Below are 21967 nucleotides of genomic sequence, written 5' to 3'. Positions count from 1 at the left end.
TAAAACATTCTATGGGATTTTGTCCAGAATTAATTATCTGAAATGAAATATGGATGAGTGGTGATAGATTTTTAAAATATGCTCACAGGGTCTTCCTTCCACATGAATTTATTTATAGTAATACTAGTAATTATCATTAAAGAATGATACAAGATTTAGTAAGCAAATACTCTGTGCCAGATGCCCTTCCAAACAATCATATTTTATGTTAAATAATTTAATCTTTACCATATCGTTAGGTGGTAGAATAGTGATAAATGTTAAAGGATGTGTCATGGCTAAAGGCTTTCTGACTCTCATTACATTAAGACTTTCTCGCCAATGTGAAATCTTTGATGTTGAGTTAGTTGATAGCAACGAGTAAAGGCTTTCCCACATTCCTTACATTTATGTGGCTTCACACCAGTATGAATTCTCTGATGTTGAGCAAGTCGATCGCTGCGATTAAAGGCCTTACCACATTCTTTACATTCATAAGGTTTTTCACCAGTATGAATTCTCTTATGTTGAGAAAGACCTGAGATAGAACGGAAGGCCTTCTTACATTCTTTACATATATATGGTTTCAAACCAGTATGGATTGTCTGATGATAAATTAGTTGAGAATTAAGTCTAAAGGTTTTTCCACATTCCTTACATTCATAAGGTTTCTCCCCGGCATGAATTGACTGATGTGTTTTAAGGTCTCCAACACGACTGAAGGCTTTCCCACATTGTTTACATTCATATGGTTTCAAATCACTGTGAATGATCTGATGTTGAATAAGGTAAGAGTGGAGCTTAAAAGTCTTCCCACATTCTTTGCATTCATGGGGCTTCTCGCCAGTATGAATTCTCTGATGCTGTGTAAGTTGAGAGCCTCTACAGAAGGCCTTTCCACATTCCTTACAATCATAGAGTTTCTCGCTACTATGAATTCTCTTATGTTTAAGAAGGCTTGAGCCCCTACTAAAGGCTTTTCCACATTCCTTACATTCATGAGGCTTCTCACCAGTATGACTTCTCTGATGTTCAATAAGTAGATAACTGCGAACAAAGGCCTTTCCACATTGTTTACATTTATATGGTTTCTCACCAGAATGAATTTTCTTATGCTGATAGAGACTTGAACGATGACCAAAGGCCCTTCCACATTCCTTACAAATATAGGGTTTCACACCATGATGAATTTTCTGATGGAGACACATATGTCGGTACAACCTAAAAGTTTCCCCACATTCCTTACATTTGTAGGGTTTCAAACCAATATGAATTTTCTGATGTTCAGTAAGGTGAGAATGACGTCTAAAGGCCTTCCCACATTGCTTACATTCATAGGGTTTCACACCAGTGTGAATTATTTGATGTTGAATAAGCTGGGAATAAAACCTAAAGGCCTTCTCACATCCATTACATTCAAAGGGTTTCAAATCAGTGTGACTTTTTTTATGTCTAATAAAATGCTGGAGAACTATAAAGACCTTTCCACATTCCTTACATTCATAGGGTCTTACACCACTATGGTCTCTCAGATGTTCAATAAGGTGTGAATATTTCCTAAAGCCCTTTCTACATTCCTTACATTCATATGACTTCTCTTTAGTGTGAAGTCTTTGATGTAGAGGAAGGGATATATGTTTCCTGAATATCATGTGATTAAAATATCCCATTTTAGGTTTCTGTTGTCTTTCAAATTTAGTTCTGTTCTGTGAGTCATTTCTGAAAATAAACGCCATAACGTTGAAGGTTTTACTTCTATTCATTGTCTCCCGATGGTATGAATTTACTTCATAACTGCTTTTTTCTGAAGATAATTTGTTGCTCTCACTTGTGAAATCAATGTCTGAAAGAAAATGAGAGAACAAACAAATGCTATTTTTCTTGTACAAGGGGAAATATAGTAAGAAGAAGAATAAATTGACAAGTATATCCATTAGAAGTAAAAGGGTCATAAAATTCTAAAAAATGTGATGAAATTTTTTAAAGGCAAGAAGGGCTCAGAAAATTATTAAAGCTAACATGAGAATGTAAAGTTTGTGAATAGGCAAAGAGAAAAATCAGTAGTTCTCATATTTAGTTGTGGATCAGTATTTCCACAGGAATTTCTTACATATACAACCCTTCTCTTTTGAGAGAGTTGAAGCAGAAAAGAATAGCTTTATTTGCTTTGCCAGGCACAGGGGGCAACAGCAGGCTAATGTCCTCAAAACTGTGTGTGCCAACCTGGAGGGGTGTAGTGAGAAGTTTTATAATAATGGTTCAAAGAGGGCGTGATGTATGTATATACTACCCTTTAGATATCCACTGAGACTGAGTGAATCAGAATCTGTGAGTAGGTCCTGGTCATCTACATTTTTAATATTCTCTACCAGATGGCTCTCTATGTAATTTTTTCAATGGTCTGTCTTTATCTTAGAGTGAAACCCAAGCGCATAACCATAAATAAGAAGACTCTGTCTTACTTCTACAAATTCATTTCAAGCCCTTGACATCTTTTCCCCTATATCTGACCACACTGCATCTTTTCAGCTACTAGAACATACTGCAACTTTTCCCATTGCCTGTGGCTTCACACGGATGCTTTACCTTGCAGGAATCCTCTTAGGTGGCTTCTCTAAATGATTGTCTTCAGGTGTTACAAATCACTTCCTCAGAAAGGCTGGCTCTGCTAACTGTAAGTAAATTCATATCCTTTATTCTATATTCCAACATCTAATTCTTTGTCTTCATGATGCTTTTCTCTCGTACATATTTATTGTCTCATTTGTCTTACTATTTATTTTCTTATTCTAAAGCTCAAGTATGAATTCAAAACTTCTTTCAACTACCACTGAAAAACAAGTTCTACCACAAGGTAAGTATTAAATAATGAACTGTAGAATAAAATAGTGAATTAAAAAAGGTAACTTGGATGAAAATCAAGGTAAGTAAGGATAAAAATCAAGGTCAGTGGAGAAGGCAACTGAGTAAAATAATGATTTAATTTCTGAAAATTATGCAACAGTTACCAACTATCTCTCTCTGACTCTAATCTCTCACACTTTATTGCCTCAGTAGCGGGGCCAAATTAGCCCTAGACTAAAAGCTGTTCTGGACCCAGCTTAATAGAGCTTAAAAGCAAACCATGAAAGGATCAACAAGTCCCATTTACTGAATCCCAGAACAAAGTCCCCCAATCCAGCATTCCAACACAGTAAACGTTGCAATGTCTGGCACCTAATACAAAAATTATCAGGCATGCAAAATAGTAGGAAAATATAACCCTTCCTAGGAGAAAAATCAAGAAAAAGAAACAGAGCAAGGAGTGACACAGATAATAGAATTAGTAGACAAGGATATTTAGAGAGCTATTATAAATATACTCTGTATTTTCAAGTAGCTATTTTCTAGTCATCTCTTACTTTTCTGTAGCTTTATCCTTTGTCAGAATTCACATATAAGAGGTCATGGGGAAAATTTCCCCCAAATTCTTACATGTTCAAACTTTTGCACTTTAATGACAAACCATCCAGGCCTGAATCTTCCAATTTGTGGGAAGGCTCTTGATGACTGATGCAGTTTCTTTAGTGCTTGTGAGAGTTTTCATATTTTCAATTTTTTTCTTGAGTGTTTGTTTTGTAGATTAAAATTTTCTAATAATTTATTTCATTCGATTTTTCAGTTTTTGGCATAATGTTTATCAAAATTAGCATCATATTTTCAAGGTTTCAGGATTTGTAATGAGGCCCCCTTTTTTCTTACATAGATTCACGTTGAGAGAGTTGCACCAATTTTATTAAGTCTTTGAAATAACCAAATTTATAGTTTTGACTTGCTCTTTTATATGTTCAGTTTTTATTTCATTAATTTCTGTTCTTTCCTTTATTATTTCCTTTCTTCCACTTTCTTTAAGTCTGTTGTGCTCTTCCTAACTTACCAAATGGATGGTTAGCTTATTAATTGTCAGCATTTCTTCTGGAAATAAAAGATCCATTGGGAGAGTAAATTTAAAATCCAAACAGATAAGAGCCATTAAAGGAGTGATGAATTAGCCCTGAAGATCTACCACCGCTTTTCCCCTAGAGAAACTCACTGATTCTGAGCACAGTGATAAAAAAGAGGTAGTTGAGTATTACCAAACTGAAAACCAGCACTGACCCAGCTTAATATCTGCTATTCTATCAGACCCAGAGAGGAAAATGTTAAGTTCTCTCTGGCGGAAGATACCACTATCTAGAATCTCTTCAGTTCTTTTGTACACAATGTCCAGCACAGGATCACTATTACTAGTAACTTGGAGAGGCATTACCATATGACAAATAACAAGAAGAAAAAACAGAAACAATAGAAGTAGACCCACAGATGATACCAAACAATGAAGGCATACAAGAATTCCAAAATAACTACTGATGGAAGAGTTTAAAAAACAGATGAGGGACTTCCCTGATGGTCCAATGGTAAAGAATCCACCTTCCAATGCAGAGGATGTGGATTCGATACCTGGTTGCGGAACTAAGACCCCACATGCCGCGGGGCAACTAATCCTGCACACCACAACTACTGAGCTCACATGCCTCAAAGAGAGAGCCCAGGTGCCGCAAACTACAGAGCCCATGCGCCCTGGAGCCCATGTGACACAACTAGAGAAGAGAAAACTTGCACACCACAACTAGAGAGAAGCCCGCACGCCACAACGAAGAGCCTGCACGCAACTAAGACCCGATGCAGCCAACATAAGAAAAATAAAATAAATTAAATTTAAAAAAAAACAGGGACTTCTCTGGTGGTCCAGTGGTTAAGAATCTGCCTTCCAATGCAGAAGACATGGGTTTGATCCCTGGTCAGGGATCTAAGATCCCACATGCCGAGGGGCAACTAAGCCCACATGCTGCAACTACTGAGCCTGCTCACTCTGGAGCCCACACACCACAACTAGGGTGAAGCCTGCTCGCCTCAATGAAGAGCCCGCATGCTGCAATGAAAGATCCCACATGCTGAAACTAAGACCTGACACAGGCAAAAATAAATAAATAAGAATAAATAATTAAAACATAAAAAATAGTAATAAAAGGACAGTAAATAAAAGAATTGCAACAGGTAACTGGAAGTTATAAAAGACAATCAAAGTGAATTTCTAGAGAGAGAAGTTCTCAAAAGATCTAACGTAGGTATAACTGGAGAGAACGGTCAAGTATTGTCCAAAAACTGAACAAAGACACTTCTGAGTAGAATCTATCAAATTACTGAAAGCCAACATTCTCACTGCTATAACAGAAAATACTCAAAAAGATAATGATCTTGACTCATTCTACCACTGTAAAAATTACAAAGTCTCATCTGTAATAAAGAGAAAACCAGGACTCTATGTTACCTGTTCTCCATGTAGGTGGATTGGCAATTAAAATAGAATATTTATTGACATTATGAAAATACACACAATTTGACATTTGTTTTCTTTGCCAGTAGTTATGCAGAAAATTCCCAGAATTCAATCCTTTGGTCATTTAGAAAAAGCAACTGCAGGATGGATCAGAAGGAGGTAGGAAGGTAAATGAAGGACAGAGAAGATTTAGGTGCTGTCATGCTGCGAAGCAACTAAGCCCATGCGCCACAACTACTGAGCCTGCACTCTAGAGCCTGTGAGCCACAACTACTGAGCCCGCGTGCCACAACTACTGAAGCCCGTGCACCTAGAGCTCATGCTCCACAAGAGAAGCCACCACAATGAGAAGCCTGCGTACTTCAACGAAGAGTAGCCCCTGCTCGCCACAACTAGAAAAAGCCCACATGCAGCAACGAAGACCCAATGCAGCCATAAATAAATAAATAAAATTTTAAAAAAGATTTAGGTGCTGAATGAAGGTGCTTATTTCAATCTAACAAAGCCCAAAATAGTCCTTTGAGAATATGGAAATTTCGCTAGTTTCTTAGCACAGAGCATAAAATATACAGTAGAAAAAGTGGATATTCCAGATAGCAGATTCTACATTACTTCAGGCAGATGTCCTTACCCAGTGATATCAAGTTAGTATAATTCTCCAACATCACATCTCTGTACAAGTTCCTCTGATCTGAGTTTAGGCATTCCCACTCTTCCTGAGAGAAGTCTATGGCAACATCACTGAATGTCAGTGGCACCTGAAATGATAAATTCATGTATTATTTGTAAAAGTAGAAAAAAAATTTCAAGATGGAATATTGAGTTGCAGTAGGGGGTGATATATAAAAACAAGTAGGCTGAAGTTAAAGATCATGACATGGGTAGATCAGAATAAATAATAAATAAATTAGCATATCTGAAGTAGATTCCCTACCCAATCTTGAAGAATCCTGTTGGAGCACAAAACATTTAATTTTAATTTTCAAAATTTTCTTTAACCTCTTCCCCATAGTTCAGTATTATCCACCAGATGTGGTTCTCATCTTCCCTTTCTACAATCCCTTACTGAACTTCTGGTTCTTGAGTTAGAACACACTAATGTAGAATGATCCAGAACAACACTGAGTGACTCAAGCCAAGCAATCTCTCTTCCCCTACAAAATGGGCCTCAGAACCCTATTCACTTCTCAGTGATTCCTTAGCCAGAACCCCTCCTCTCTGTAGGCAGGCACCAATCCCATTTCAACCCAAACCTAAAAGCTTTTCAAAGCTGAGATCTCATCTAACACTGAGACTGAGACCATTCGAAACCAAATTCTCCCTTATCTACCTGGAAAACTATGGAGAAAGTTCTCCCTCTTCTGGTCAAAGAGGACCACCATTTCTATACAATGAAACTACAAACCTAACAAGGGAAGCTAAAATACTTCCTTCAAGGTACTTCACCCCTTTACTGCTCCAACACTGCTCTCGAGAGAAGACTGAACATATAGAAGAGGAATAACTCATTTGATGAAAAACTGAAAAATCAGTTTGAAAAAAGGGAGCAAATAGGGAGGACACCATCCTTCTCTGTAAAGGCAGCAACTGTGAAACAGGCTGAGATACAGCTTTCCTAGGAAGGAGGTTTTGGGATAAAGAATGGAAATATTATCTGAATTAAAATTGTAATATTTCAGGAAGGAGAGACATCCACTTACCTGGCCCATGGTTTTAGAACTGCCAATCATCCTCAGAAGCTGAGTCCAGAGAAGCCAGAGCTGAGGGAGGAAAAAGAAGCCTTGAAACCCAATGTAGCTCAGAACTCCCAAAATTAAGGTAAGAGAGCCTCTCTTTTTTCTTCTTTATTCCTGTTTCTCGCCATCCTTGCCCACTCTCTGCCCTCCCAAACACATAAACACATGTCAGGGGATATGAGACAGAGTCCAGACAAACTCAAACCCTTTCCTGTGTCTGGGAAACAAGCCTCACAAGCGTGGATACAGAGCAGAGGCTCCCTTGAACCAAAGCCAGATCCAGACACGCCCCTCTGGCCTATTTCTCATTCTGATCATGCCAGATGTACCCAGCTTGGGTTGTCCAGTCACACTAAGCGGATCCTCCCCAATTCAGCCCTACCTTCCACGGTTGAGACCAGGCCATACAACACAAACTTCAACAACCTTCATGTCCTCAAGGTGGACCTGGACTCTGCCAGACAAAAGGCAGAAAACAGGGACTTCCCTGGTGGCGCAGTGGTTAAGAATCCACCTGCCAGTGCAGGGGACATGGATTCGAGCCCTGGTTTGGGAAGATCCCACATGCCGTGGAGTAACTAAGCCCGTGAGCCACAACTACTGAGCCTGTGTTCTAGAGCCCTCGAGCCACAACTACTGAGCCCATGTGCCACGACTACTGAAGCCCATGTGCCTAAAGCCCGTGCTTTACAACAAGAGAAGCCACCGCAATGAAGAGTAGCCCCCACTCGGTGCAACTAGAGAAAGCCTGCGCGCAGCAAAGAAGACCCAATGCAGCCAAAAATAAAAAGAAATAAATTTTTTAAAAAGGCAGAAAAGAGTAGGGACCAACTTGGAACACTTGACCACCATAAAGCTGTCTGCCCACGTGAAGCCAGAACTTGACTCCAAGGTCCTCTGGGCTGACCAACCTGGATTTCCCTATCAGGATCCACTTTGCTTGCTGGCATGAATCACTGCCACCCAGTACTCACAGGGAGATGTGAATTCATACTCACTAAAGCCATACAGTAATACATAGATATTTGTAACCTTCTATGTGATAGCTGCGCTATACACATTAACATTTAATCCTGAAATGTACTTATTAACTCAATTCAACAGATGAGGAAATAAAAGCTCAAAGAAGTAAAGGTATTTTCCCATATCACAAACTATAAGTAGAAGTGGTGTTTTCAATCACATTTCTATAATTATAAAGTCAACTTTTTTTTGAACTGTTGTCTCTGACACCCAGATTTTTTGTTTCATTATATGAAACCTGAACATAAATAATTAAGACAGCACCTGTCAAAAGATATACTAAAGAGATGTTTTAAAGCAACAAAGATAGTACAATTTTACAGGTATTCAACTGTCAGATTTTAAAAGTTGATGATACACCACATATTAGTAAGGCTGTAGGGAAAAGAGCATTCTCATGCTGTCCTATAAACCTGTGAAAACCTAGTGCAATTGAGACATGTACGAAAAATTGTGCATAAGAAGAATTTAACGATGAAAGGCCGTTTCTGAGACTTCACCTAAAGGAAATAACTGTAAGATGTGCCTAGAGATGTATAAAGGAATATGATGATAGACACTAGTTAAAATGAAAAAAAAAAAAACGCTGGAGAAAAATCTAAATGTACTTAGATGGGTAGTTAATTCAATAAAGTGTATTCATTCATATAATGGAAAATGAAATAGATACTGAAAATGATTGCGCAGATCACTGGTTCTCAATAGGGGGTGATCCTGCCCCCCAGGGCACATTTGGCAATGTCTGGAGACATATTTGTTTGTCAAAATGTGTGGAGGGGTGCTACTGTAACTAGTGGGTGGAGATCAGGGATGGTGCTGACCATCCTACAAGGCATAGGAAAGCCCCCCACCACAGCTAAGAATTATCTGGTCAAAAATATCAACAGTGCTAAGGTTGAGAAACCCTGACATAGACTTATTAAAGGAAGATAACATAATCCAGAGTCTCTATATTATCAACAATGCCAGTATATGATAAAACTTACGAAAAATGCAAAGAAACAGGAAAGTTACTGATAATCAAGAGAAAAATCTCAATAGAAATAAACCCAAAGATGATCCAGACAATGGAGCTAGTAGACAAGGACTTGAAGATATTATGATTAACATGCTAAAGAAAATAGAGGAAAAGATGGACAAAATGGAATGCAAAACGGAGTATATCAATAGAGATTTAGTAGAATCATAAAAAAGAGACCCACATGAACATTTTATAGTTATAAAAATATAATATCAAAAATTTTAAATGTATTGGATGGATTTAACAGCAGAAAATGGTATTAATTAACATAAAGTCAAATTAACAATAATCTTATGCAGAGAGGAAAAGAAAGAACAGAGCTGAATGTAAGAGAAGTACAAGAAACAGACAAAATGTGGAATTGAACACCTAAAAGAAATAGAACGGAAAATTGATTTGAAGAAATAATGGACAAAATCATTCCAAATCTCATGAAATACCTTGATACATAAATCAAAAAGCTCAGCAAACCTAACCAGATAAAATAAGGAAATTCTTACCCAGGCATATCATAGCCAAATTGTTGAAAAACAAAATTGAAAAACATATCTTGAAAGTATGTAGTTTAAAAAAGACATCAGTTATAAATAAACAACAACAAAAATAGTTCTTATCTCAACAGAAACTTTAGCGGCCTGAAAAATGGAATCGTATCTTCAAAGTGCTGAAAGAAAAACCCCTGACAACTCTGAATCTTATGCCTGGAGAATATATCTTTCAGAAATGAAGGTAAAACAAAGATTTTTTTGAACAGAAGCTGAGAGAATTTCTGATCAACAGACCCACAATACAAGAATAGTAAAGGACAGCAGTCAGGCTAAAGGAAAATAATCCTAGATGGAAGCATGAATGTGCCAAAAAGCAATGAACAGCTGTGGACAAGTAAATATATGACTGATATGACTAAACAAATGGACTGTTTAAAGGAACCAAAACTAGAATGCTTTGTGAAGATTGTATTACTGGAAGAAGGAATGACAATATCAGCATAAATGGATTTAAACTATTGAAATGTTCTTATGTTATTTGATATGTGGTTAAAAAACCCTACTTTTTTTTTTTTTTTCTCAGCTGTGCCATGCAGCATGCAGGATCTTAGCTCCCTAATCAGGGATCGAACCCGTGCCCCCTGCATTTCGAGTGGAGAGTCTTAACCACTGGACCGCCAGGGAAGTCCCCTAAAAACCATATTTTAAAGAAGACTGTATTAAAGATGCACCCTATATGGGGAAATATGTATACATATAGCTGATTCACTTTGTTATACAGCAGAAACTAACACAACATTGTAAAGCGATTACATTCCAATAAAGATGTTAAAAAAAAAGATGCATCCTATAATAGCTCAGGTAACTACTAAAAGAATTATACAGAGATGCACAACTAAAATTGCTAATAGAGGAGATTAAATGGAATAATGAAAACTACCTGATTAATTCAAAAGAAGGCAGGAAAGGAGGAATAAAGAAATGAAGAATAAATGGGATAAACAGAAAACATATAGCAAGATGGCATATTTAAACCAAACTATATCAGTAACTGTAATAAAATGTGAATGGACTAAACATTGCAATTAAAAACTAAGATTTTCAGATTAAATTAAAAACAGGATCAATTACACTGCTTATAAGAAACATACTTTAAAGACACATATATGTTAAAAGTAAGAGTGGAAAAGTATATTAGACAGTAATTAGAAGCACACTGGTATATTAACAACAGATAAATAGACTTAAATGCAAGAAATATTATAAGTAATAAAGAGATATTTCCTACAATTCAACAAGAATATAACAGTTATCCTACATTCCTTATACTCCTAATAAGATAGCTTCAAAAGCAAAAGTCAACAGAATTAAAGGACAAGTTTATAATTAACTTTAGAGATTTTTTATACCCTCCATTGGTAACTGATAACAGGAAGAGAAAAAAAAATCAACAAGGCCATAGCAGGTTGAACAGGAATAACCAAAATGACCCAATTGAACATTATACTCCCAAAATACAGACTACACATTCTTTGCATATTTTTCAGAATATTCTGGGCCATAAAATAAGTATCTATAAACTTCAAAGGATTAATATCAAAGAATGTATATTTTGGAACTCAAAAACAGGTATTTCTCAAATGTTTCCAAATATAAAAATTCACTTGAAATAAGTACAGTTCAAAGAATAAATCATAATGGAAACTAGAACATATTTGGAGCTAAATGATAATAAAAGTATGGCATAACAGAGCTTGTGAGATGCAGTCAAACCAATGTTTACAATGATATTTTTAGTTTTAAATATATATTTTTTGTTTTTGTTTTGTTTTTACAAATGCTGCAGATAAATGCCATTCATTATCTAATCACCACTGGTAAATACTAGGTGTACTAAAGACATTGACATAGTAAATCAATTAGTAGTGAAATTATTATGAAAATCCTTTGTCAAATTACTACAATGCCAAATAAACCCATAATTTATTTTCTCCCAGTAGATAGCATGAGCATTTATAATGATTGCCCACTTATTATTTTCCTTTCTTATTACTCTTTGATCCCCTTCACCCAAACATAAATTTATGTTTTATAAAAGTAGTATGGTTAAAAATCAATGATCTACCTTTGGAAGCTAGAAAAGGGAAAGCAAATTAAGCCTACAGAAAGTAAAACATACTAAAATGAGTGGCATAAAAAACCCAGATCTATAACAGAGAAAAACCAATAAAGCCAAAAGTTATATCATTGAAGAGATAAGATTAATAAACCTCTAGCTATACTGTTCAAGGAAAAAATTGCCAATATCAGGACTATAAAAGGAGATATCACTACATATATTATAGACATTATTAAATTGATAACAGAATTTTATGAACAACTCTATGACAATAAACTTGAAAATGTAGAAGAAATTTTAAAATTTCTTGAAAACAATTTAATGAAACTGATATAAAAAATGGAAAATCTGAATGTTGTTATATTTATTAAAGAAATTAAATCTATATTAATTAAGGACCTTCCCATAAAATGTCAGGCCCAGAGGCTTCAGTGGCAAATTCTCCAAACAGTTAAGGAATTAAAAATGCCAGTCAAACTCAATATCTTCTAGAAAACAAATAAAAATGGACCATGTCTTGAGGCCCTCATAATTGTGATATCAAAACCTGACAATGACATTACAAGAAAAGAAAACTACAATATATCTCTATCATGAACACAGATGCAAGTATATTAAATAAAATATTAGCAAGGAGAGGCCAGTGATATATATGTCCAAGAGATTTATTCTCAAAATGCAAAGTTACTTTATTTTTAAGAAGCAATCAATATAATCTTCAAACTTTAAATAATAAAGGAGAAAAACCAATCATTTCATTACATGCAGAAAAACCATTTGATAATATTCAACATCAGTTCATGATAAAAATTCTCAGCCAACTAGGAATAGAACTTCTTTAATTTGATAAAGGGGATCTACAGAATAAAACTGAGAGGTAAAATATGGACTAATGTCTTGAGTTCAGGAATAAGGCAAGGATCTCCACTTTTACCACTTCCATTTAACTTTGTATTTGAAGACCTATCCAATACCATAAGAGAAAAAAGTGAAATGAAAGGTATGAAGATTGGAAGGAAGGAGGTAAATCTATATTTATTTGCAGATAACATGATTTTGTACATAGAAAAAAATTTTCAATCCTACAGACTATTAGAATACATGAATTTATTAGAAAGTTTGTTGAATAAAAGGTCACAGTATAAAACAAACAATTATAGTAAAGCGAAGCTATTGAAAAATGAGATTTTAAAAATCCCAACAGTTCATAAAAAACATGAAAAATATAAAACACTTTGGAATGAATCTAACAAAAGAGGTGCAAGACTTTTAGACTGAAAACAACAAAACATTAAGGAAAGAAGTTAAAGAAGAATTAAATAAATGGAAACATATTTCATGTTCATGAATTGGAGGAATCTATTTTAAGATGACCACTTCTCTCTAAATTGATCTAGTGATTCAATGCATCTCTAAACAATATCAGCAGCTTTTTTTTAGAACATTAAGAAAATCATTCTAAAATTATATGGAAATGCTAAGAATCCAGAACAGTCAGGGCAATTTTGAAGAACAAAGTTGTCGAATGTACATTACCAGATATCAAGACATAATATAAAGCTACTGTAATTAAAACAGCAGGACTGACACAGGATTGACAAACAGACCAACAGAATAGACAGTCCAGAAAGAGCCCTGTACATATATAGTCACATTTTTTTAACAATAAAAGTCTGACTTAGAGCAGAAAAGATAGTCTTTTCAACAAATGATGCCTGAGCAATTGGCAATCTGTGTGGAAAGAATGGTTTTGACCCTGATCCCACCACATATGCAGATGTAAATTCAAGATGGATCATAGGCCTAAATGTGAAAGCTAAAGCAATAAATTTTCTGTAAGAAGAAACAGGAAAATATCTTCATGATCTTGGGGTAGGCAAAATTTTCTCTTTTTTTTGGTTTAATTTTTATTTCCACTTACTTTAGACTTAGAGAAAAGTTGCAAGAGTAGTACAGTTTCCTATATACCGCTCAAACTAATTTGAACATCTTACATAGGACAATGGTCAAAACCAGGACATTAACATTGGTACAGTACTACAAATGGCATATCTTATTCAAATATCACCAGTTTTTCCCACTAATGTCATTTTTCTTTTCCAGGATTCTATACATGATCCCACACTGCATTGAGCTGTTATTTCTCCTCAGTCTCTTCCAATCTCCACAGTCTTTCTTATGGTAATAGCTTTCAACTACTACCATAACAAATGACCACAAATTTAGCTTAAAACAACACACATTTATTATCTCACAGTTTCTGTGAACTTGGAGTCTGGACAGTTTCGATAGATGGTCTCCTCATGCTGGTCTTATAAGCTGCAAACAAGGTATCAGCTGGGCTGTGTTCTCATTCAGAGGCTCAAGTGGGGAAGAATCCACTTTCAATTTCATTCAGATTGTTGGCAGAATTCATACGCTTGCGGCTGGATGACTGAGGGCCTCAACTTTTTGCTGGCTGTCAGCTGGAGAATGACCTCAGGTCCTAGAGGCTGCCTGCAGTTTCTTGCAAGGGCTTGTCCAACACTGCCTTACTTCATCAAGCCCACGAGCAGAGTCTCTAGCTCCAGTATGCTATGATGGAGTCTTTTTTTGTTTTGTTTTTGGTTTTTTTTGGCCGTGCCTCGCAGCACGTGGGATCTTAGTTCCATGACCAGGGATCAAACCCACGTCCCCTGCAGTGTAAGTGCAGAGTCTTAACCACTGGACCACCAGGAAAGTCCCTATGATGGAGTCTTATGTGACATAATGTAACCATAGTAGCGACACCCCTTTACTTTTGCCGTATAAAGTAACCTAATCACAGGACTGACATCCCCTCATCAATTTTCTATTGGTTAGAAACAAGTCACAGGTCCTGCTTGCACTCCAATGGAGGGGGATTATACAATGGCATAGACACCAGCAGGCAGGAATCATGGCGGTCACCCTAAAGTCTGTCTATCACACCTAATTCATGACCTCTTCACTTCGGAGGAGTACAAATCATTTAAGTTATCAAACGTCCCTCCATTTGGTTTGTCTGATGTTTCACAATTGGAATGAGGCTCTGCATTTTTGGCAGTACCACAGTGATGCTCTGTCCTTCTCACTGTATGACATGAAAGGGCTCATGATGTCAATACTTTATCACTGATGATGTTAACCTTGATCACTTGGTGAAACTGCTTTCTGATGGGTTTCCCCACTAGAAAAGTACTACCTTTCCCTCTGTTGTTAATAAATATCGTGGGTGATGGGGAATCCTCTGACACTATGCAAACCCTTTTTCTCGTCAAACTTTCACCCTCTAGTTTTAGCATCTACCAGTGGATCTCGTCTGAAACAACGATTACTGTGGTGTTTGCCTAATGGCCATTTTCCATGTCCCTCTTTCCTTCTACACTTAACAACTGGAATTCTACCATAAGGAAGATCTGTCCCTTCTTCCCCAGGAAAAGATGTTTTAAACAGAACAAAAATGCGATAGCCATAAAAGAAAAAGATTGTTAAATGAGCTCAGTTAAAATTAAGAATATCTCTTCATTATAAGATATCATTAAGAAAGTGAATAAGAAGTTACAGGCTAATAGGAGATATTCCCTTTCTCTGTCTGTCTGTCTCTCTCTCTCTCTACACACACACACACATACACACACACACACACACACACATACACACAGGTTTATATACACACACAAAGGACGTGTATTCAAAATATATCTAAAATTCCTACAACTCAATAGGAAAAGGAACAAAAGCCAGGCTAAAAAATGGACAAAAGATTTGAATAGACAGTTCATCAGAGTATGTCAAAATGGGCAGTATCATATGAAAAGATGCTCACATTATTTATCAAAAAAATACAAATTAAAATCACAATGAGATACTCCTACACATGCAACAGAATGGTTAAATTTAAAATGATTGACGATATCAAGTATTGGCCAGTTTGAGAAGTAACTAGACCTTGCATACATTGCAGTCGGAGTGTAAATTAAGTTAACCACTTCCACCCCCAGGTATATTCCCAGGAAAAACAAGAACATGTGTCCACAAAAAGACTTGTCCAAGAATTTTCATAGAAGGTTTATTCATAATTGTCAAATATTGGAAACAACTCATCATCATAAGAATGAATAAACAAATTGTGGTAAGGTCATACAATGGAATACTACACAACACTTGGGTTGGGGTAACCTACTGATTCACAAAACAACACGTATGAATCTCAAAAGTTCAGTTTTGGACAAAAAGCAGCAGAGACAAGAGATTCCATTTATATGAAGTTCAAGAACAGGCAAATCTCATCTTGAGTGATAGAAGTCAGTATAATGTTTACTTCTTGTGGTGGAGGGTTCGTTCTAACTGGGACAGGACATAAGCACATCTTCCAGGAGGGGATAGAAATGCTCTATTTCTTGATTTGGGTGGTGTTTTCAAATGTAAAGATTCATTAAGCTATATGCACAGCTAAGATATGTATACTTTATTATATATATTTCCATGAAAAAATGATAGAGACCTTTATTTGATGATAATGGGTAAAACCATTATATTTCAAAGTGTTACCCTGTTATGACAAGTAAAATAACATGTATGAATATATGCATGTGCATTGAGGGATGGATAAAAAAATTTGGAGTAAAATGTTTACAGTAGTCTCTTCGTTTTGAGCTTTTCTGTACTTTCTGAATTACTGTATGAGAATGTATTACTTCTATAATAAAAATTATAATAGAGCTAATCACTCTCTTTGAGATTGGAGGGTGAAATAAAAGATGAATATGGTGATATTTGGGGTATGATGATGAGGCCTTTTTTTTCTCCAAGGGCTTAAAGTCTCTGAGTTGATTGTCTCATACTGGAATATCAAGGTTCTGTGTCATCAGTCATGAACTTTGATATTCCATAGTTTTCCCTTTTCTGGATTCCCCTGACTCACCTGGACAAATCCTCTTGTCACTACACTCTCCACCTACTAGGCCTGGACTCCTTGTTCCAATTCAGGAATTACACCTGGCTTGGAAACAGAAAAACCTGCACATAAAAGAAATAGAACTTAGGCATGCTGCAGCTCTCAACAAATCCAGACACAGTCCTGTGGTGTAGGGGCGGGGAAGTCCCACATAAGAAAGGCCAAAGGAAAGCCATTCACGGAACCAGGGTGATGAGGCCTCAAGGAAAATAGAGTAGAACAGTCACTTAAATCTCAAATCCCTCAGAAATTCAAACACTTCAACCTCCCTAGAGGGTCACATTAAGGGAAGAAAAAAGCCCCAGAGATCACATTTTGAATTTAAAGATTTGATCATAAAGACTCTGCTTCTATGATTTTTCAGTATCACATCCTTATACAAGTTCTTCTGAGACAGTACAGTTATCAGTAGAGACTGTTGCCACATTCCCAAACGTCACTACCCCTGAAGTTACAAAGCCCTAAGTTCCCATATGGCCTGAGAAATTGGAAGAAGTGAAGTTGATCAAGATATAGAATTGGTACAGCATGGAGAGCAGGCGTGCTCAGCATTCTAAACTCAGCAACAGCTGATGTGTCCATGTAATGAAATATTAAAGTCATTAAATGCTAAGTTTGAGAAACTGTTAAGGGAATGAAAATATTCAAAGTATCATGTCAGTATAAAAATTAGGTTACAAAGACCAAAAGCTCAATTAAAAAGTGGGCAAAGAATCTGAACTGATGTTTCTCCAAAGAAGACATACAAATGGCCAGTAAGTATGTGAAAAGACCCTCAATATCATAAGTCAACAGGGAAATGCAAATCAAAACCACAAGACCCACTTCATACCCACTAGGATGGCTATAATAAAAAGAAAAGATAATAACAGGCATTGGTGAAAATGTGGAGAAATTGGAACCCTCACATGTGGCTGTTGGGAATGTAAAATGGTACAGACATTTTGGTAAACAATCTGACAGTTCCTCAAACGAGTTACCATATGACCTGGCAATTCCACTCCTAAATGTATACCTAAGAGAAACAAAAATATATGTCTACCCAAAAACCTGTACACAAATGCTCCTGTCAGCATTATTCATAATAGCTAAGAAGCAGAAACAACTCAAATGTCCATCAACTGATGAATGGATAAATAAAACATGGTATATCCATACAATGGAATGTTATTCAGCCTTAAAAAAGAAGAGGGCTTCCCTGGTGGCGCAGTGGTTGAGAGTTCGCCTGCCGATGCAGGGGACACAGGTTCGTGCCCCGGTCCGGGAAGATCCCACATACCGCGGAGCGGCTGGGCCCCTGAGCCATGGCTGCTGAGCCGGCGCATCCCGCAACAGGAGAGGCCACAACAGTGAGAGGCCAGCGTACCACAAAAAAAAAAAAAAAAAAAAAGAAGAAACTTCCGACACATGCTACAACATGGATGAATCTATGTGAATCACAGTGAAAACATTATGGTAATTCAAAGAAGCTGGTCACAGAAGACCACATATTGTGTGATTCTAGTTCTACAAAATGTCCAGAGGGGCAAATTAATAGAGACAGAAGGTAGGTAAGTGGTTCACCATGGCTGGGGCAGTTGCAGGAAATGGGGAGTGACTGCTGATGGGAATAGGGTTTCTCTTTAGGGTGATGAAAATGTTCTGAAGTTGACTGTGGTGATGGTTTCACAAGCCTGTGAATATATTAAATGTATAAAATTGTACACTTCAAGTAGCTGAATGGTGTGGTATGTGAATTGCATCTCAATAACATTGTTAAAAAATCAGGTTACGAATGCACAAAATCATACAAATAGAAAATACGATTATATTTATAAAAATATATGTACTTATCAATATATATAGAAAAAGTGACAGAAATCAATAAATAGAAAAAATATATAAATGTATGTACCTATTTATTAACATTGCTTATTTGTGTGTCATAGCCTTGGTTTTCTTCCTTTTCCTAAATGTATATTTCAGAAAATTTTAAACAATAGCCATTCCTTAATTTCACACACACACACACACACACACACACACACACACACACACACACAGATATGTTTTTTATCTTTTAAAGGAGCAACCTCTTCTCCAGAGAGGTGGAAAAAAATCTCACCTCTTCCTCCCCCCTTTAATATCCCTGAACCTGAAGATAAAGCCTAGTACACTCTATAACAAAGGTTCTCAAAATTTTATCTCTGGGAACTTATCAGAAATGCAGATTCTCAACTCCATCCCAGACCCACTGAATTAGAAATTCTGAGGCTGGGGCCCAGCAAACTGTATTTGAACAAGCCCTGCAGGTGATTCTGATGCAGCTTACATTTGAGAACCAATGCTGTTCTAAAAACAGTTCCTGTGTTTTTACTGAAAATTTTTACTTCATTTCCATCAGTTCCCAGTACTTGAACCAACCCTAATTTGTTTGTCTATAGAAATGTATGTCTGTGTAAACTGGAGGCTATGATGTTTTGTATACATTAATGGTAGTCTCAATGCTGCTTCCTATTATATATTCCTGATTGATAGATTTATTTTGCTTCTGAACCTGTCCTCCTAGCTAAGATGTCCTGCATACAGTTGTCGCATTTACTGTCACTATGCATTTAACATCACTAGAATAAAAACGCTAAGGTGTAAAATCCATTTTTCTTCACAGAGTTCTCATAATTTGATCATGTTCTGGCAGTGCTGCTATAAACAAAATGATGTCTCTTCCTATCAACTCCTGAGGCAGGTCACCTGAATTTCTCCAGTGGCATTTCAGATCCTCTATCTTACTTATTCCTATCCTGATTTCTTTTTTTTTTTAATTTTATTTATTTTTTATACAGCAGGTTCTTATTAGTTATCTGTTTTATACATATTAGTGTATATATGTCAATCCCAATCTCTCAATTCATCCCACCCCCCTTTCCCCCCTTGATGTCCATACATTTGTTCTCTACATCTGTGTCTCCATTTCTGCCTTGCAAACCGGTTCATCTGTACCATTTTTCTTGATTCCACATATATGCATTAACATATGATACTTGTTTTTCCTCTTTCTGACTTACTTCACTCTGTATGACAGTCTCTAGGTCCACTGATTTCATTTTTTTACTGGATAACAAGTCATTTGAGGATAGCAACTATATCTTCTTGTCATTGTGTTCCAATGAATACAAGCATAAATATCTGGTATTTGACTCAAATTTCAAAACCAGAAATTTATCCTTAGGTATGACTATAATAGAACATAAAGATCTATGCATAATGATGTTCATTATAGACTAATTTAATTTTTAGTCAAAAATAGAAATATAATAGCTAACAGTAGGCCACAGGTTAAATAAATTATGGAGAGAAGGGCTTGGGGACCCTGACGGGGTGATTCCTCTGCATGGCCATATGATTTACAGATATGTCAGTACCAGGCAGGACATTTCAGCTGAAGGAAAAGAAGGATTACATGCCTTTAAAGTTAAAGTGTGTTTTATGAATAATGAGGAAACACCAACTCACCTGAACTTAAACTTCTAGTTGTGTAACAAAAATTCTTTCCTCTCTCAGGATCCTTTTTTTTCCGAGACAGGCTGCACTGGGAACAGAGAAGGCAATCATGAGACATCAGGATTTTCTTGGAGAGCACATTCACTTACAAAATACCCTCCCTCCATGACCATACCCCTTTACCCAGTCCACCACAAACAACCAAATGGGAGTAGGAAGGAGACTGGGACAGCGTTGACCTTTCCCAGTGTGAGAGAGGCCCCGTCACTGATGTCTAGGGTGGAATCTGTCTAATTCACAGCAGGTTCCTGGGGCCAGAGTTTTGGAAATGCTGTGGTTGTGAAACATAGCTGGCCCCTCGGAACTTTCTAAGGGGACCCTCCCAGGAGGGTATCCTACTCCTGGGACCTTATCAGGTCTTCCCAGAAGCCTGTCTTGGGGCCGCATCCAGCTTCAGAAAATCTCATCTCATGATCAATTGCTGGGATCCTCCATTCTTCCATTCTAAAGCTCAGAATCTGGCTTCCCTCCTTTATCTGCGCCAGACCCCAAGTGGCTGTGAGAGGAGAGGGCTGAGGAATCAGCGAAGTCTAGAGCCAAGAGTTCCAGTGACAACCCACATGGCCACACAACTCTCGCTCATCCATAAGCCACGCAGTTAAATAAGCACAATCGCCCAGTTAAATAATGACACACAAACGCACACATTGTCACGGAGACACGTCTACACCTACACACACACACACACACAAAAATATCTCAACAGGCATACAAATTTTCTCTGCTGCTCACGCAGACACGAGCCTGAGACTCGAGGCCCGAGAAGATGCGTCCGCGCCCAGAGCGTCCTTGCCTTGAGCGCCTGTCACCCCCACCGCGGGTCCCAGTCCAGCTGCAGTGAGAGACTATAGAAGCTTCCGCCCATTCTTATCTTTGGATACGATCTACTCACCACGTAGGGACCACAGCTGCTCGGCCACCGGAAGAGGACGCAGGGACCGAGGCTGATGCGAGCCCGGTGGCTTCTGGGAAATGCAGTCCACCCGGAACTGTCCTGGCGCCGGGAGTGCGCGGTGTTCCGAGTGCGCAGGCGCAGGCGTGTGGCGGCACGCGGCGGAGGTTGAGCCGACCTCGGGAGGACTGTGCCTTCAGGTAGACCTGCGTACGTGGAAAAGGCGAGTGGAATATGAGCCCAGACTGTAGCAGTCCGAGCAGGCGCTTGGGGACTTAAGAGCCTCAAACCTGCGTGCAGCAGGAGGAGGAGGAGTCGGTGGTGGGCTCTTGGGTACGGTGGTTACCTACGTGTGAGTTGTGAGGACAGGACTTTAGTCTTTTACCTTACGCCCAGGTAGCATCATCACCTGGAGTAGCGCCAGGAGCACAGCTGGCATTAAGTATGCATTTGTTTTAAAGAAAGAACGCCTGGGCGTGTGTAGGTGTGTTCGCGTTTTCATGCTGTACGATGTTGTGGGACCCATTGTGTGTCTGTAACCATGTATGGGATTGTTTCTGTTTGGTTTGTTTCGTAGAGTGGGGATGTGAAAATGGTTTGTGTTTAAGATTTTGAGATATTATAAAACTTGTTAAGCACACTTCCTCCCCGCTCCTCCATCCCCACCCCGAAATTCCTCCTGCCCAGTAACTTGCCTTTCTTTCCATAAAAGGCCGAGTCTGGCTGACTTTTGCCGAAGACACATACTAGCAGGGCTGACTCATCCATTAGACACAGAAGGCAAAATGCCTAGGGCCCACAATACTTTTAGGGGCCTACAAAAATGTCTTTTAAAATCAGAAGTAAACATTAA

At 37.6% G+C, this 21967-nt stretch overlaps 1 protein-coding gene across 2 annotated transcripts; it reads right to left on the bottom strand.

Annotated features, from left to right (window-relative positions):
• Nucleotides 1–70: 70 nt before the first annotated feature.
• Nucleotides 71–21137, bottom strand: ZNF404 (zinc finger protein 404). 2 transcript variants are annotated; one of them, XM_059999566.1, is made up of 5 exons: nt 21115–21137; nt 20175–20245; nt 7039–7098; nt 5970–6096; nt 71–1822 (listed from the first exon to the last, which is right to left on the bottom strand). In XM_059999566.1, exons 3-5 carry the CDS (start codon nt 7066–7068, stop codon nt 300–302), a joined length of 1680 nt encoding a protein of 559 aa, XP_059855549.1. In that variant the 5' UTR covers nt 7069–7098; nt 20175–20245; nt 21115–21137; the 3' UTR covers nt 71–299. The 2 variants fall into 2 exon arrangements, with proteins under 2 accessions (XP_059855549.1, XP_059855550.1); XM_059999567.1 differs by lacking the exons at nt 20175–20245; nt 21115–21137 and having other exon boundaries at nt 7039–7242.
• Between the last annotated feature and the right edge of the window lie 830 nt (nt 21138–21967).

This window comes from Delphinus delphis, chromosome 20 (assembly GCF_949987515.2).
Source record: "Delphinus delphis chromosome 20, mDelDel1.2, whole genome shotgun sequence".
In the NCBI taxonomy this organism is placed as follows: domain Eukaryota; kingdom Metazoa; phylum Chordata; class Mammalia; order Artiodactyla; family Delphinidae; genus Delphinus; species Delphinus delphis.
Note: the sequence above shows the minus strand (reverse complement) of the source record. Positions and strands in the feature narration are given on the sequence as shown.